Below are 19,134 nucleotides of genomic sequence, written 5' to 3'. Positions count from 1 at the left end.
TCCTTGGAAGGGCGACGTAAGGCTAGGCAACCGATGTCAGTACGGTTGCTGTCCGCCAACTGAGGTCCCCTCCGTACGCTAGACTAGATTGTCAGTGCCGTACGGGAAAACCAATGTCATGAGCAATTGAGAGAGAGCAGAAAAGAGAATTGAGAATGAAAGAAAGCTTGATTGCATTGAATGAAAGCTATTACAGAAAACAAGACGGTGTCGGGGGGGAGAGACACCAGTACAGAGAATTGTTTGCTTGCTTGAAAGTTTTGATTGCTTGGTCCCCCTTAATAATGCTTAAAAAAATAAACCAAAGTTACATGACTAGACCTATGAAAGCTGGAAAATCACACTTAAAGAAAATGCAGCAAAACTACTCTATATTTACAATGAAAAGGACTTAGTCTTCTACAAAGCAGCAGCAAGTCCGTTGGCAGCAACTTTGTCTTTAGCATCAGGGTCTGCGCGCGCGGCATTGTCTGCGCGCGCGGCGCTGTCGGCTTTTGCCTGTGGCTGGGCGCTGGCGATGGCTATCGGTGGGGCGACAGAGGCACATGCGCGCTTGTCACTTGGAGCTGCCGAGACCACGGGGCCGACCGTGGCGACGGGCGTTGGGAGGCTGGCCAGGACGCCACGGGGCGCGTCCAAGGGATCATGGGGCATGGCTGGAAAGCCGCCCATGACAGACCTCGTGTCTGGTTAGGTGTTTAAATCGGGGCCTTATGTTTTGTGCATTGATATTTATATTATAGGGTTGACTTTATTTATAACAACATGTATTTTTGTATATAATAACTTAAAACATAGAGTATAATATATTACAGCTGATTAAATTAAACTGATGGTTGTAATTTTTTTTTACATAATTAATTTATATAACTTAAATCTGTTTAAATATTGATTAAATATTGATGTGATCTAATATTCCCGCTCCCTTTCTTAAGTTTAAGTTAAATACGCTGACAACATAAATAATTATTAAACTATCTTTCTACATTTTTTTTCTTATAATATATCTATCTATAGTGATATAAGTATCACTAATCTTGCTATCTTTCTACATGATCTGAGTATACATATATATTAAACCCTTCTTATACATATGTAGTAGATAAGATAGTGTAAATATAGAGATATATAAGCTAATCTCTTATTATTTATGTATAAGATCCAAATATTTCACACACTAAATCCAGACTCGCCTTCTCTAACAAAAGAAAGAGGAGGGAGAGAAAAATAATGAGGAACCAATTATACTTGTTATTTTGTGTTTTAGGTGTTGTGTTGACTTTGATAAATAGTGCTGTTTCTGTTCAAGAATATATTCGTTTGGGACAACATGAACATAATCACATCCAAGGGGAACAGCCATTATCAAGAATTCAAATCCACAAAACTGTTGTTGCTCTTCGTCAATCTGCCTCCATTAGAGTTGATGGACCTACTCTTCTTGGCTCTAAGGTAACATTTATACACTGATATTCTGCATCTCAACATCTTCTTGTTTTCTTCTTTTCTACTTTTCTGTCCAGTCAGAGACGGATTTAGGACGATTCTATGTATTCAATTGAACAAGTTATTTCTGCCTTGAAATATTTATACCAAAAGAAATAAAATGTATATATAATAAGATGGAGAAACTATTCCAGATGTGAGAAAAAAAAAATCCAATTTTAATTTTTAGTCTTATTCAACAAGGAACGGAAGTATTAGAGCAATTATAAAGTTATTTTTGTGTGACTTATAGATCACATGTTCGAAACGTGAAACCAGCCACTAATACTAGCAATTAGAATTAGGGTAAATACTGCGTGAATATGATGCTTTGTACATTTCATTGTCAACGAGCAACTAGGAATTTTTTAATGGTGTTTGACTTCCATTTTGATTGGGTGTAGAGCTAAATCTGCCTTTTGTTTCTTAAAAGTTAATACCTTCCAAGTTTTCGAAGGATTTACACAGTGTTAGTTTATGCTGAGAATTATAAATCTGTATTTCATTATTATAATTGTAAATTTTTTTTTTTTTTCTAAGTAAGATAAGCTTTTCAAACTGCATAAAAATTTCTTTCAATAATGGCACTAGATATTCGGCAAAAAATATTGGACAAGATGTCACTGCTATATAACCGTGTGTGTGTGACTCTCGACTCTTGATAATGTTCTTACCCATATATACACAAATATTAGTAATACCTTTTAAAAGCAAAATTACTTTACGCTATAATTGTTTTTAAAAAGGGGAACAAAAGAGAGAAGGGAAGGGAAAAAATAAAAGGTGGAGAATGGAGAAAGGAATGAAATAAAATCATTATTTCCCTTTGTTTCTTCAAGGAAAAATAAATAAATTTCGTTGATTTATGCTCTTTTCCTCTAACTTGTACCAACCAAATATATTCTATAGGTTTGTCTCTTTCTCTGCCTCTTATTTTTCCTTTTTTGTCATTGGAATTATAATTTGTAAATTTTGGTATGATAGGGTGAAGATGTTGAATGGGTCATAGTAAACCTTCAGAATGAAGAGCCTACAAATGATGATTGGGTTGGAGTATTTTCTCCTGCAAAGTTCAAGTAAATGTCTTAAGCCCTTTAGAAACTCCAATACTTTTAAAACTTATAGATAATTTCATAAAATCCATATAATTCATACTTAAATATATTTAATTTTGTTTGAGTGTAAGTTTAGCGACGTAACCTAGGAAGCGAACATGGACGTGAGGCTTGATGCATAGGGTTATTTTCAAGAGATAGTTTAAATACCTTGGGTCAGTAATAAAGGGAAATTGGGAGATTGATGAGGATATCACACATAGTATTAGAGCAGGGTAAATAAAATGGAGGCTGACTTTCGGTGTCTTTTATAATAAGAATGTGCCACTTAAAAGTAAGTTTTACAAAGTGGTGGTTAGACCGACTATATTATATCGGGCGAAATATTGGTCGGTCAAGAACTCTCATGTTCAGAAGATGAAAGTAACTAAAATGAGAATGTTGAGATGGATATGCGAGCAGATCAGGTTAGATAAGATTAGGAATTAAGTTATTCGAGAAAAGGTGAGAGTGACTCCCGTGGAGGATAAGATGCGGGTGGCGAGACTAAGATGGTTCGGGACATGTGAAGAGGAGAAGTACAGATGACCCGATTCGGAGGAGGTGTGAGGGGTTGGCCTAGGTGGGTATGAGTAAAGGTAGAGGTAGGCCAAATAAGTATTGGGGGAGGTGATTAGGCAGGACATAACGCAGCTGGAACTTACCAAGGACGTGACCTTTGATAAAAGGGTGTAGATGTCGAGAATTAAGGTAGAAGGTTAGAAGGCATTTGAACGTTTTTCTTTTTCTTTTTGAGATCGGCACGATTAGTGTTAGCATAGTATCTCTCTACTCTTGGATTGCTGGTACTAAGTACTGTTTGACCGCATTCTTTCGCTTCAATTTTCTTAATATCCTATTGTTGTTGTTACCACATGTTGCCACTTTAGCCGAGGGTTCGGAAACAAACTCTCTGCACTCCTAAGTTCGGGGTAAGATATGCATACATACTATCGAAATTTACTGAGTTTATTATTATTGTTATTATTTTATATATTTAATTTTCTTTAATTATACATAGAGCTAGGAAATGAGAGGAACGCTTTTTTAGAAGTACTTTTGAAAAAAATATAATTTTTAAAAGTATGATCAAACAATAATTACTGCTCATAAATACAATTCAAATTAATTAATAAAGCTTAAATTATAAGTTAAAAAAACACTTTTTATAAAATCACTTTTGAACAAAAAAAAAAAAAACGGTTCTCGAAGCTTGGCCAAACAACCTAGACAAACACACTCCAAAATCCGAAAATATGTCGTCGGAGTTGCTCGGGTCGGCGGCGTTAATGGAATTGGGTGATACTATTTGGAGTGAACTCCGCGATTGGTTATTTTGTTGATGCTGGCCGTCCAGTGATGTCGTTTAATGGTGGTGGTCCTTCAAGGAAATCAAAAGCCCAGTTTCTCAAAGGTTCATTTCTCCATTTTCTATATTTAATTTCTGAATATTACGTTTTGCGGCATGGAATTGAGCGAAGAAAAGGTGTAATGCTCTAAGTCTCTACTTCGCGATTCAGTATATGTGCTTTTATGTCCTTTTTAATTGTTAAAAGTAGTATATTGAAGATTAGCTGCAACAAAATGCTGTAAAAAATGTAGATGATAGCTTGCTCTGGCATCCCATTTCCAGGATAGAGAATAGGTCTTGGCATTAAGGATGGGGAGTTATGCAGTTGCAGTAGAAGTGAGCATAGACTGTCTATTAGTCCAAAATATAAATATCAATTTTACGGTGGGAAAAGTGAAAGAAAACAATGCCAATAAAATTTAATAACCTTTAAAATCTGATAACTATTTAACAGAAGAGAACTTTAATAAACAAACAAATTATAAATTTTACTAAAGGAAAAATAAAGCTTGTACCTCATAAGATTTATATTTACTCGGGATTATACAAATAATTAAATATAAAAATCCAAGACATTTTACAACATCTTAATGAAAGAAGTAAATCAGTTTTTTATTGGTCCCTGGAAGCAAATCTGAAAGTCTAAAGCTCCTATGAAAGTTAGTTGTTTTGAATGGTTGGTGGCTAAGAAGTCCTGTTTAGCTCAGGACAACTTACAAAGAAGGGGATTCCAATTAGTTAACAGGTGCTACATATGTAAAGAGGAGACAAAAACTATCAATCATCTATTCTTACACTGCAGAGCTGCCACACAATTGTGGCAATTATTTTTGAACATTTTGGGAATTAAATGGGTGATGCCAAGCATGACTGCTGAGTTACTGTCATGCTGGAATAGAAAAGGAATGTCAAAGCAAATGAAAAAGGATTGGAATACAATACCAGCAGCTATTTGGTGGTGCATATGGAAAGAAAGGAATAGGAGATGCTTTGAAGGACATGAGAATTCATTCTTGAAGATCAAATCAGACTGCATTTGTTGATATCTTTCTGGTGTAAACAGGATTGGATAGATGATAGTGAAACCCTACTAGAATTCATAGTCTCTTTTGTATAGACACAGAGGGTTTTCTTTTTCTTTTTTTTTAGTTATTTTCTGGGATGTAACCATAACACTCTCTTAGTGCTGATTTTTTGATATGTATAATACCTTACCATTTTAAAAAAAAATTAAATATAAAAATAGAGTACGTTGGTCAAAAGAACTGTTCTTGCTCCCTCCGAAGAAAATATTAGGTTGACTTAATAAATGTTCAGGGAAGTTTACTGTGATAAATGCCAAAATATAAATTGGAAAAGAAGATATTGCAATATTATCTTCTTTTTTGGTCTAAAATATTGTAGTATATCATTTCAAAGACCTGCATGGAGAAGAAAAGATACTTTAGTAAAGAGAGACTCTTACCTTACCAGATAATTATCCGTTCTTGGAACTTTAATTTGAAGCATTAGTAAAACATGTAAGCCTGTATTAAACTAAAATGCAAATAAATAATTAAAAAAAGAAAAAGAAAAAATGATAGCAAACTAAGAAGTTAATGATACTTCGCCCATTACGCAATTCATTTTGCATAGTACAGACCCTGGTTCGAAGTTCGTATTTATAGAAACAAGAGGTTCTTTCAGTTTGTTTTTGAGTTTTGCAGCTAAAACTGCCCTGCCCCATTTAAAATTTTCTTAAAATGTGTTTTGACCCGCGCTGTCCTACCCTGCCCCATTTAGGTATTCCCCTGCCATGCCGTGTTAAGGCTCTGCCTTGCCCTGCCCCATTGCCATCCCTATTTCCCTGCCTTTTCTCTGTTGTAACCACTCCCCAATTAACCAAGTCAAAGGTCTTGTTCTCCCTATTTCCTTGCCACAAGAATTCCTTTTGCATTTTGTCCAATTTGTGAGCCATTGAAGCAGGCAAAGTTCACAAATTGTTAATAACATTAGTCTTCCACCAAAAGAGAGGTATGTCCTTTTCCAACATAACTTCTTTTCACATTTTGCCAAGATATCATCCCAGATTGCAGTAGCTTAGATTTAGCTCCTAATGGAAGGCCAAAATACTGGGTCTGTCGGCATCCGAAAATTTCAGCAATCTCCTCTATGTTGGGCACCTCATTCACAGGATACAGAACACTCTTTATATGGAGGCTAGACACAAGTTCAAAGAACAAGAGAATCATTTGGAGATAAAGTATTTGTTTTCTTGAATAAAGAGTCATCCGCATAGAGAAGATGTGTCAGACGCAAGTTCCCTTAATTTCTCACACTAGGTTAAAACCCTTAATGCGGCCATGAGCCTCTGTTGTTGCCATCGTTGTACTCAAGCCCTCCATAACCAGTTTAAAACGGAAAGGGAAGACCCAATTAAACCCTTCTAGTGTTGCAAAGAAACCTTTCCGGAAACCATTTATAATAAATAATAAACTTCATTGTTGACATGCAAAAAGAGATCCACTTTATCCATTTATCGCCAAAGCCCATGGATTTCAACATATCAGTAAGGAATGTCCAATGCACATTATCTAAAGCCTTCTCTATAACCAATTTGCACATAATTCCTGCTTTCCTTTGTCTTAGTCTGGAGTCAAGGCACTTATTTGCAATGAGTGATGCTTCTACAATCTTTCTTCCACTTGCGAAAGCCAATGAAACCAACTTTGTCATTACAGTCTTGAGCCTATTTGCAAGAAGTTTGGACAGCACCTTGTAAAGCTTCCGATTTAACTAATCAGCCTGTAATCCTTCAACTCCTTAGCACCATCTTTCCATGGAATAAGAGCAATATATGATGCATTTAGACTTTGCACAAAACTACATGAGAACGTAAGCGGTTTATTGCATTGGTAAGATCCTTTTTGATAATGGCCCAACATCTTTTGTAGAATTCCATGGTAAGTCCATCTGGGCTGGGTGCTTTATCCCCATTGCATCCACATTCCTGGAAGGTCTCCATCGTGCATCATCAGCAGAGTCCTTGATAAGCCTCAGAATCTCGTTGCAGATTTGTTCCTCCTCTTCTAAGATAGTGCCATTTGCCTCCAACTTTTCAATGTGATTGTATCACTTGTGTGCATTAGCCATCTTGTGAAAAAAGTTAGTATTTTTAATCTTCGTAGTGTATCCAAATTTGGCTATTTCTTCCATTTCCAAATGAAGACCAATTTTCAAAATCATCTCATCTATCTTAGGTCTCCGTTCTCGGCATTTGTGTCTAGGGTTTGCATTGTCCTTAGAATCTCCGATCTCTTTTTCTCAAACCCTCCAAAGGTGTTCAAATTCCAATCTTTCAACTTAACCTTGAGGTGCTGAAGTTTTTTGCGAAGATATAAATCGAGCTGCCTTGGATGAGTATAGATCCCACCAGGCCTTAGAAACTGCTTTGAATTGAAAGGGACCAAACAGAAACACGAGGGATCCGCCGAAGAAGATCCTTATCCTTCTCTTTCCTTTTTTGGAAGAAAGGTGGGATACGAACAAAATCAATTTATCTGGATCTAAAGTGTCAATTCCAACGAATTCTGAACTGAAAAAAGAAGAAGACAAGAATTCTTGATTTTGAAATGTTTTGCCATCTGAGATGAATCTATTATCTTGACTTATCCACCATATATAACAATGAACTTTGTCCACCACCATTTAAATGGGATAGAGCTTAGCTTAACTTGCAGTTCATGATACAATGGAGTATTTTTTTTCCATATAATGGAGCATCTTTGACAAGATGAAATGGAGAATTTGTCATTGTCCTCTCCAGCTGTTGGCTCCATGCAGATTGCGGGAAGTAGCGTAGTTGGCCATAGTTGTTCCATCCTTGTCTTTTACTTCTTAGCTTAATCAATTTACTTTTTTTTGGGTTCTGCTAGCCTTTTGGGAGTTATCTATCACGCACTTTCTTTTCCATCCCATCCAAAATAATTAACAGTGTTCATATTTACTTTTCATGTAACTTAAATATCTAATCTACCGGTTAGTCATAAAGGTGTTCTACCGATTTGCTTTGGTGGGAAGGTTTACTCTAGCTCATTGTTTTTTTGGGTTAATCTAACATGTAAATGATTCAATTGCAGTGAATCCATTTGTCCTCCACAAACCATCAAAGAACAACAATCTGGAGCTCCATTTATCTGTACTGCCCCCTTAAAGGTATGTCTAACAACTTGGAGTTCCATGTTGATGGACTTCCCAAGAGTCTGGATACATTTTTATTCCCTGGTCTCAAATTAACGTAGATTCTATATTAGCCAATCTCTTACAATTTATACAACACTTATCATTTTATTACATTCCAAAATGTTTGATACTATTTTATATTTATACAATTTTCACAACACCAAAGTTTATACTTTCACATGACTTATCAACTTCACTTTTTTTTCTTTTAATAACATTAATATGTATACATCATAAATTATGTGTCCTGTCAAATATTTTATAAAATGATAAATTATGCGACAAGGGCATTCTATTAATGGATAGGTTACTTGAAATATTTTCTGTCTCAGCAACAAAAAGAAAGTTTTTATGTAGGTCTATTTGATTTTCTTTGTTCTTTTTCAGTTCAAATTTGCAAATTACAGCAATGACAAGTACACAAAGACAGGGAAAACTTCACTGAATTTCCGGATAATTAACCAGCGTGGGGATTTCTCATTTGCCTTATTCTCTGGGGGTTTGTCAAATGTAATTATATTTCCATATTCTGCAAATTATGATGAGTAATATTTTATTTACTGAAATTGATTTTGTTATTGTATGTGTTGTCATTTGAATTTCTGAATAATGTAATAGTGCTCTCTTGCTATTTGTTTCAAAACAGGAAAACGCTACTGAATGTGATGGAAATATGTTGACTTTACTTGAAGCTTTTGTATATTAACTTTAACCTTTATAAATAACCGAAAGTTGTAGTTGAGCAAGGTATTTTCCCTTATTAGTTTTCGGATTTAACTTATATCAACTGACAAATAGAATGAAGTGGTACACTATCAGTACAATTTAACCTGCTATTGAAAGTTAGTTGTCTTATTTTTCAGGTTATTAATTCCATTTTTTTAGGGGTAGTTACCTGAAATTATCTTTTAAATGACCCGATAGTGTTTAAAAATTTTCACTGTCAGGATATAGAAGTTAAACTGGGTTTTTCCTTTTAGAAAACCAAATCTTTCAATTCCGAAGTAGCTTGAACAAATCTAGAATGACTATAAATTGGACATTGCAGTGAAACTCAAACTGTATTTGTCTAAATTAATTACTTCAGCTTCTCCAAATTGGTGCAAGTACTATATTTTAAGATATTTTACTTCATGCCAATGATCATTATGGTGTCTCTTTGTCCTATGTTTTAAAAACGAATTTTTTATGAGACTTGGATATGCACTAATAGATTCATGTATGTTACAGCCCAAGTTGATAGCCATCTCAAATTACATTGCATTTGCCAATCCGAAAGCACCCCTTTATCCGCGTCTTGCTCTTGGGAAATCATGGGATATAGTAAGTTTTTCTTTTGTTATGCATCTATGATTATTTTCAGCTTGTTCTTTTTTCCTTAAGATATGCCTGCCTGTGCTTTATTAGCCTATGTTATAACGACTTCAGTACCAAGATTAAATGTAGTAGTGTGTCAAGGGGGTTGATTCATTGGTTCCTTAAATTGGAGAATTCATGCTAAATTGTTAAGCATCCTATCCAGCGGTCGTATCAAACCATGCAATTAACTTATGGCTTTCTCTAGATGACTGTTACTTGGACAAGTGGTTACAATATAGATGAGGCTGTTCCATTCGTCGAATGGGGTTGGAAGGGCCAAGCTCAACAACGCTCCCCAGCAGGGACACTGACATTTCATCGGAACAGCATGTGTGGTATGAGGACTTTTATTTAACAACTGTTTTGATCAATGATAACTATTATATGCAAACTGTCATGCGCATGCACACCATGCTCTTTCTTGGTGGGGGTGGGGATCATAGGCGGTGCATATTTTTATGTATATATGTTATACTAAGTTCAGACCCATTGTCACAAAGGAGTAGACAGTGCCGTGGTATCTTGGATCCTAGTCTGGTTGTTGAAGGTCTCCTTTTACAAAAGATGATGTCATTTTTTACATGTTAATAGATGGTCAAAGGTTTTCACAAACCTTAGCCACTCTATCGGGCACATCTGCAAAATAGACCTCCCTATATTTTCTCTCATACTTCTAGCTTATTCCTTTACCTCTGTTATGCTCTCATTGCCACAAACGAAAGTTGAACTCCTCTGTTCTTTGCTTGCACTACTATTAGAACTCAGTCTGCACCTATCTTCAAATCCTAGGCGATCAAGTTTGTTTTGACACTTTTTGACAAAAACATGTTATGGTTCTGTACGATTAATTGTTTTCATTCCTCATTCAAGGGGTCAAATGGAATCAGGGTCCTTTCACTCATATAAAGTATAGGGGCATAATAGAGAAATTTTTTGAATTGATTCAAGAGTGCTTGTCTTAGTATTATGTATTTATTTTGCATTACATACTGAATATTTTTATGAATGCGTTTGTAGGACCACCTGCTAGAACTGTGGGATGGCGTGATCCTGGATTCATACATACTAGTTTCCTGAAGGATTTGTGGCCAAATGTGGTGTAAGTTATTCTAGTGGTTCATTTTTCTAGCAGCAAGTTACTTCATCATTGACATGTACATCCCTTTTGAGCTCTTTTTTGTGAAATTTCAGGTACACATACAAGTTGGGTCACTTGTTAACCGATGGTTCAATTGTTTGGAGCAAGAAATATTCATTTAAATCTCCTCCATTTCCAGGACAAGAGTCACTGCAACGCGTTGTGATATTTGGAGACATGGGCAAGGTAATCTAGTAATATTATTTGTTTTTCTAACACAATACATATCTTTTTTTCCTTTATCTTAGTTTCTAAAATTTGAAGAATGTGGCTTATGTCACGTTCCTAACTACCCCCTAGCCGTGACTAGCACCTTGCTAACACGACCCGCCAAGCGAACCAGGTTTCCATTTACTTAACCATTCATTCACAACGTTTTACAAGGCAAATAAATATTCCAAATAAATCCATTAATTAATTATGAAAATTAAATAGCGAATCTAAAGCGAATAACATTGTAGCCCATATCCCACACTAGACCATGGAGCATCTATATAGAGTTAGTCATGTTTATGATAGATGTGCAAAAAGAACATAAATACAACAACAACCACCCACCCACAAGTGGGGTTTGGGGAGGGTAGGATGTACGTAGCCTTAGCCCTATCCTGGAAGAGCAGAGAGACTGTTTCCGATAGACCCAAGAAAAACACAAATATATAAAAACAATTATTTAGAACGGTAGCCTCCATGGACAAAGTGGCGGCTCACCTCAGCAACAAGATCAACTCTAGCAAACTCGTGAGCACTAGCTTCATAACCAGCAATAATATTTGCATGAACATGCAGATAAGGAGTGAGTTATATGCAAATATAACCCAGTAAGATCCGCGACTGTGAATACCCTGGAACAAGTATTAGAAAATACAAACACAACAACATCAAGCATGATATAATAAGCACAACAATTATATCACAACACAATATATATACCAACAGAGTTAATGAGAATTAACCAACAAGAGTACACCGCATATCAACACAATCCACACAAAGGACTTGTCATAAACAGCAGTGAAGTAAATTAACTAAACATCCTGACGAGTCCACATCAGCATACACAACGCCCCAAAAGCGTACTGCATCAGCATATATAGTCCCCTAACATATTACGACAGCGTATGCATGCCCCTAATATATATATCACGGCAACAAAGGAATGATATCAAACGCCCCAACGCCCTGGACACAACCATGCCACACTACAAAATATTTTATCATAAGAATTTGAGTACACTTGAAAAAATAAAGTATACGCAGCTGGCCACCGATTCTGCCAATCACACGCTTGTTCGAATGCATGGACCAGGTGGACAAAATATATTTCAAAACGGGCTTTGAAAAGCAAACATCAAAGCTTAAAGTCTTAGTTACTTCAAATTCTCAATTTTAGCACGCTTTCCAATGAACCAGAATTATTCTACGAGGTCCACAAAAATGGGTTTAAAATGGTCTAAACCCCTTAGGTGAACATCCAGTTAATTTTTAGCACAAGTTAAACTCATGGTCAAAGGTTGACCTAAAAAATCGACTCTGGTCAACGGGTAAGAATTCCCTGCCCATGGCTGCGAGAGGATTCCAAAATGCTAATCAAAATCAAATTTTAGTAACAATTCCTCTCTTTAATTTGTGTTCTACCCGTTAATTGATAGGTATAATCTGTTGTAAACCTTACTACAGTGTTTAACAATGTCCCATAACAGATTTGGAGTATAAAGATTACCTCTTCCGTGGCTTTAATCCAAGAGCTCAAAGCTTGAAATTCTTGAGACTTTCTCAAGGAGAATCTGTCATGATTCAAGGTTTACAGCGTTATCATCTCTTCCTAATTCAATGGAATTGACTCGAAAATGTCATGGAATACTTACCTTGGTGGTCTTAGGGCTTGGGGTTGTCCTTAGCTCTCAAAAACACTCCTAAAATTGTGCCAAAACAATAAAATTTCTTTCTTCCGAAACCCCTTGAGTTTATATAGCTATAGGACCTTAGAATAACCCGAGCGCCACACTAAAAAACGCACCTGGATCCTTGTGCGGTTGCAGGTGTGTCGCTGTGCTCAGACTTGACAGCCTTCAGTAAAATGCTCATAAGGTTTTGCAGGAATATCAGAATGACGAATGGTTTGAAGTTCTGGAAGCTAGACATCAATGGCTTTAATTTGATATATTGTACCGCGCACAACTCATTCTACATTTGGGAGATATTATTGTTTGAAGATAGGATATCTGCGACTACGGTCGTCTTCTTTCCGTAAACGGTTCCAATCTTGCTCCCATGATACCAAAACACCCGAGTCCCCTCGAGTCCCAACCAAACCATTCCAGAAAGTCTGAAAACTCAATTTCAACTTATATAAAGTGTAAAAACACTCGATGGGACGCATTTACTAAAACTGAAAGGTCGGGTTATTACATTTTCCCATATAAGAAACAGCAAACATGATGCATAAAAATTCGTCACTATGAGTTTCAGTAATGGAAAAGAAAAAAAAGTATATAGCCGTACCATGTTTGATTTTATGGGAAGGTGAGACATGTAGATAAATCATACAATTAAAATTAAATTTATCATCCAAAATTTACCTCACTTGTGGGATTATACTGGTTTGTTGTTGTTTATCCAAAATTTGAGAAGTTTGGCTACTGTGAGAAATTAATTGGTCTTATCAAACAAAAGAGGTAAGAAAGATTTAGGTCGTTGAACGCAAAAATGAAGAGGAACAAACTAAGGTGCAAAATTGATATTCGATACAACTGTAGCAGCACGAGTAAACTTAAAAAGTGAGGACAGAAGATACGTGCAAGTTATCATTTGGACGTGCATGAGCTCTAGCTAAGATAGCACCTTGGAGTGAATGGACCATCGTAACTGAAAAACTCTCATTTTCTTAGACAGGATTCATCCACTAGCATCTAAATTTATATTTCAATTCTTGCATTAGCATAATAGCATCTAAGTCTATTTGCCAAGCTTCCTTGTTCTTACCTTATGATAATTCAACTTAGTGTAAACCTTTAAAATGCTTTGTCTCCACTGAATTCATAACATTTCGTTTAATTCTTTTTGTTGTTTCAGCAAGAGTGCGATGGTTCAAACGAATATGCTAATTATCAGCCTGGCTCACTTATGACAACTGACACCCTTATTAATGACCTTGATAACATTGACATAGTTTTCCTTATTGGAGATCTCCCCTATGCGAATGGCTATCTTTCACAGTGGGACCAATTTACAGCTCAGGTGGAACCAATAACATCGAAAGTGCCCTTCATGATTGCCAGGTCTGTTCATCATCAAGAATGCAATCATGTTTTTGATATTGTATTTCACATATTTCATGTTTTTCGTTTTCGTGCCTCTTTTGGAAGATATAGTTATTGTTCTTCTAACTGTCTGCAAAGAGAATTTGTTTTGCAGTGGTAATCATGAAAGAACTTGGGAGAACAGTGGATCAATATACAATGGTCGTGACTCAGGTGGAGAATGTGGTGTACCAGCTGAAACATTATACTATGTTCCAGCAGAAAATAGAGCTAAGTTCTGGTATGTGATTCATGTACTTCAATGCAGCAAAGTATGACAACATAAGATCTTCTGAAAACACACATTGCAAGTGATGATAATATGTGTAATGATTATAAGAGCATTGGGTAAGGGGAAAAAAGCAACTTTAAAAATCAACAGATAGATACTACTACCTTCATCCCAATTTATTTGACACTCTTTCCTTTTTAGTCGGTCCCAAAAAGAATGACACCTTTCTATATTTTGTAACAAGTCAACTTTAAATTTTCTTTTTTATCCTTAATTAGATGATTTTTAGTTATACAAATTTCTATGGTTTTTTTAGACACAAGTTTCAATAATCTTCTATTATTTCTTAAACTCCGTGTCCAGTCAAACACCTTCATATAAATTGGGACGGCAGGAGTAATACAGTTTTGAACTTCATGTTTATCATATGTATAAGGGGACCCTTGGGAGAACTTCTTGGGTGCATAATGCGAGATAACCAGATGTCAATGTTGTTAAAATTTCGCTTGAGGTACACTTAAGTCCTGAAGTTAAGTAAAATGCAGGCTAAGCACTTCGCCATACTTAAATGATGCTTCAGTAGTCATTGCGATAAAGGATACACCCCATCCCCATGGGTTCTGTCTTGAAATTGGTGGCACTCTATAGTGAATAAAGACTGGAAAATTCATGTATTAATTGTTAAAGAAACATTTTAAATGAATATTGTGATTAATAATTGAACATAGAAATTTAAACTCACATCTTTTGCATGTGGATTGGAAATTAATATGGTTTTTGAACTTGATTGACATGATTCACTTAATTGTAGTTCTTTGAGAATTTCTCTGTATTCATTTTCTTGATTTGCTCCTTTGTGCACTTTAATTACACTTGTCCTTAAAGCTCCGATAGATCTTGGCACTTGTCTTTGCTTGTCATCTTTGACAGCAACCGCAAGAGGTCCATAAGATACCATTGTATAGTTGAGAAACATCATTATCTTCTCCATTTGTTAGAGACTTTGTTTCTAAATTAAATCTGATATGCCATCATCGAAAGGCAGTGTAGAATCTTCATGGAGGTTCTTTTTTAGGCTTCAAAATCACCTAAAGTTTGTAACGGCAGATCGTATCAACAGGCACCAGAACACCATACCATATGGACTGCCCTCACCAGCATTATTACTACTTTAACTTTGAATATTAAATCTGTAGAGGGTTATCTTGCCGAATTGATCTTTTTAGTTTACAAGTTAAAATCCTACTATATTTCTGCGCTCGTCCTTGGGAAGTATGCTGCCTTCATTTGAACTTGTGTGTCATGCTACTTTTCAGTGTTTCTGTCACACTACAATAACTAGCATGCCTCAGCAAGTTGAGATCGGCTATATGAATCCTCACTATCCATGTCACTCCGTTTAAGCTCATCTCATTCCAATATTATAGTGTTCGTGTGTTTCTGTCACAGTGCTTCCTCCCCCCCTCTTTGTGAACTGCTGTTTAACTTAATGAACATGTCGTTTTTAACATGGTGATCTTTTTGACAGGTATGCAGCAGATTATGGCATGTTTCACTTCTGTGTAGCAGACACTGAGCATGACTGGAGAGAGGGATCTGAACAATATAAGTTCATTGAGAAATGCTTTGCATCAGCCAATAGACATAAACAGCCTTGGTTGATTTTTGCTGCTCATCGTGTTCTTGGTTACTCTTCTAATGATTGGTATGCTAAGGAAGGCTCATTTGAAGAGCCCATGGGAAGGGAGCACTTGCAGAAACTCTGGCAAAAATATAAGGTTGATATGGCATTTTATGGGCACGTCCATAACTATGAAAGAGTTTGCCAAATTTACCAGGTATGCTCTATATTTCTAAACATATGTAATTTCACCCTTCTCCACAATTTCTTACTCTACTTGATTTTACACATTTTTGTTATTGCTAACTTAATTCAAGTAGTCACTGAAATTCACTACTCATTTTGGTCTCTTCTGTTCACTAGATATACTAGAGTTTCATCTTTCTCTTTTCTCCTTTTGGCATTCCTCGGTGATTGTCGTTAGTGTATAGTTGATGCTAAAGTTCACGTAGTTGTAATTGTTTTCATGATTCTTAGTATTTCATGTGTAGTAAGTATGGGCATAAACCATGCCTAGATACCCTCATACCCCGAAAACCAGTTTTCCCGAAAAATTTGAAATGATACGACTTATGATACTGGGTCCAGGCAGAATGGAAATATATACCTCTGGATGACCGAAGAGATGCTAGTATAATATGGGGTCTCCCCCTCCAGCGGGATCAGAAAAGGTTGTATTAAACTTTCGATCCGTTAATAACATGGCAATTGCCCCTACCAGTACCGGAAGTGATAATAAAAGTGGTTATGCTGTCACTAGAACTTCTCTTTTATCCAAATTGCTTGTTTTAACTTGAGATATTTGAAATAATGAGTTTGTATAACCACATCTAGGTTTTGGTTGGCCTTTTGGTTGAAATCATAAACCTATTCCTACTAAACATGGGCAACCCTTCAACCTTAAGAAGTAGTAAATTCTGCAGCCATTGTGATATGGTGTTGTTATTTTACTTGGTGAAATGATATTTGAAGGAGGGGGGCTTGAATTATAGAGCAACATGTACAATGAGGATTCTTATAGCCAACCCAACTTGCTTGGGATTGCGTCGCACTTGTTGTAATGAAATGATACTGTTATTTCACTTAGATGCTTGAACAATCATTCATTTCAAATTGTTGTATGAACAGAATCAATGTGTGAACAAGGAGACATCACACTACTCGGGCGTAGTGAAAGGAACAATTCATGTTGTTGTTGGGGGAGGAGGAAGCCATTTGAATAAATTTACCGCCATTAACACTACATGGAGCGTGTTCAAAGATTATGATTGGGGGTTTGTCAAACTTACAGCATTTAACCAATCTTCCCTTCTCTTTGAGTACAAGAAGAGCAGAGATGGTAAGGTGTATGATTCTTTTACAATCTCAAGAGACTATAAGGATGTCTTAGCTTGTGTCCATGATGGCTGTGAACCAACTACTTTGGCTAATTAAACTCGTCGTGTCTACAAGTGTATGTTGGTAAAGGGGGTTTGTTAGGGATGAGAGATAATTAATACGGGATTAAATTTGAGATGCGTTTATTCCACGCTTGGTTGGGATAAAATCGCGGTATAATTCATTCCGGAATTCTGGGATTGTAGTGTTATTTTTGTCCCTATAGGAGGGTGGGATAACAAACCCGAAATAACTAATTCTGGAACAATTAATCATGAGATAACTTGTTTTCAAGCCAAACGACCAAATATTTAAATCTTGTACTTTTTTTTTTCCTTGCTGTGTCTCGTGGCTTTCGTAGCCTTCTCTTAAGTGGATGTAATCATGTAACCACCAGTATTTTCTTTTAACTAGTTTTTGGACACGTGTACCACACGTGTATCCTTAATTTTGATTTAAAAAGTTAGAAAAATAACACAAGTTCATAATTATATTATATTTTTAGAGCTTTGTTCATTTTGTGATTTTTCCTTATTTTTTTAGAAGCAAGCTTCTAAAAATCAATAGAACTATACAAGGAAGAACACAACCTAATGAATTCCCTAATTGTATGTATCTTGTGTATCGTGTCATCCACCAGAAATATCATAACTCATAGCCCATAGGTAACCTTTAATAAAGGGGACACTCCAAGCATCTTTAAAAATTTTAATAAAATAAATCAACAAACAAATTTCTAAAAGAATTTATAAGGAACTTTTTTAAAAGAAAAAAGAAAGGAGCAAAAATATAATCCATCCTCAGTAGTGAGATTAAAATGTTACCTGCTCAAATAAGTTGTTGGATCAATAATTACTACTCCCTTAGAAGTACATAGGTAGACAACTACATCAGTCCATCAAAACTATTTCTTCTATGACATTAGTGATGCTTCAATTATTAAAAGTGAAAGTACTTCAAAGTGTCAAACAACCACCTTTTAAGACTGATCTTGTATTTGACTTCAACAGGTCCTATTGCCACTAAGATTAGCATTATAATTGTTTGACAATGGTGAGATCATACGAAGAAAAAAAGGAAATTGAAACTTTTTTATGCATTATCAAAGACAACCTTCTCATGTTTATGTGAACAACACAACAATAACAACAACCCAGTATGATTTCACTAGTGGGGTCTGGGGAGGGTAGTGTTTACGCAGACCTTACCCCTACCCTGGGGTAGAGAGGTTGTTTCCGATAGACCTTCGGCTCCTTCCCTCCAAGAACTCCCCACCTTGCTCTTGGAGTGACTCGAACTCACAACCTCTTGGTTGGAAGTGGAGGGTGCTTACCACTAGAGCAATCCACTCTTGTCAAAATGGGCATATGGACACCTTAAAGGAAAAGACAAACTTTTATGGACGATTATAATACTTCAACTTGAGTTATAAACTTGAGAAACTTAATTCAGTTTTTCTTTTAATTCAATATAATGACGCGATTGTAATGATAGTCTCTTCATTTGCTCATAAATAATTTTAATTATTACAATGTTTAAGTTGAGTGTCTGAAGCATAAAAGTACTATTACTTCACTTATAATTTACCCAGCTCACTTCTAAATGTAATAAATTATTCAAAATTATGTAATGTAAAGTTTTTTTCTTCAGGGACAAATTGATCTTCACTGAGAGTTAAAAAGATATTATTATAAATCTATCTTGAGGGTAGGATCTTCCTATTTGATTTCCGCCTAATAAGTATAGACCTTTTAAAATGGTATGAATAATATTAGAATGTGTGAGATGATTTATACTAAATTTAAGGGATGAAAATACAAGCTCCAAGTTAATTGTTGCAGGCCCAAGTTATCATATGAACAACTAATATTAGTTACGTAGGATTGTCTTACCAAATATTCAACGTGACAATTTTTTTACTGATATATTTCAACATGTAGATTACATTTGAATA

At 35.8% G+C, this 19,134-nt stretch overlaps 1 protein-coding gene across 2 annotated transcripts; it reads left to right on the top strand.

The window, feature by feature from the left end:
- The first annotated feature begins 1,111 nt into the window (after positions 1 to 1,111).
- LOC104086162 (probable inactive purple acid phosphatase 27) lies at positions 1,112 to 17,480 on the top strand. Of its 2 annotated transcripts, XM_009590358.4 has the most exons (12): positions 1,112 to 1,452; positions 2,470 to 2,561; positions 8,049 to 8,124; positions 8,539 to 8,661; positions 9,382 to 9,474; positions 9,716 to 9,845; positions 10,528 to 10,609; positions 10,702 to 10,834; positions 13,724 to 13,929; positions 14,066 to 14,191; positions 15,711 to 16,020; positions 16,932 to 17,480. In XM_009590358.4, the coding sequence occupies exons 1-12, from the start codon at positions 1,231 to 1,233 to the stop codon at positions 17,235 to 17,237; spliced, it is 1,899 nt and encodes a 632-aa protein (XP_009588653.1). In that variant the 5' UTR covers positions 1,112 to 1,230; the 3' UTR covers positions 17,238 to 17,480. The 2 variants fall into 2 exon arrangements, with proteins under 2 accessions (XP_009588653.1, XP_009588654.1); XM_009590359.4 differs by lacking the exon at positions 2,470 to 2,561 and having other exon boundaries at positions 1,164 to 1,452.
- Positions 17,481 to 19,134: the final 1,654 nt, after the last annotated feature.

Source organism: Nicotiana tomentosiformis, chromosome 11 (genome assembly GCF_000390325.3).
Source record: "Nicotiana tomentosiformis chromosome 11, ASM39032v3, whole genome shotgun sequence".
Taxonomy (NCBI): Eukaryota; Viridiplantae; Streptophyta; class Magnoliopsida; order Solanales; family Solanaceae; genus Nicotiana; species Nicotiana tomentosiformis.
The sequence above is the reverse complement of the archived record's forward strand: the minus strand, read 5'-3'. Positions and strand labels throughout refer to the sequence as shown.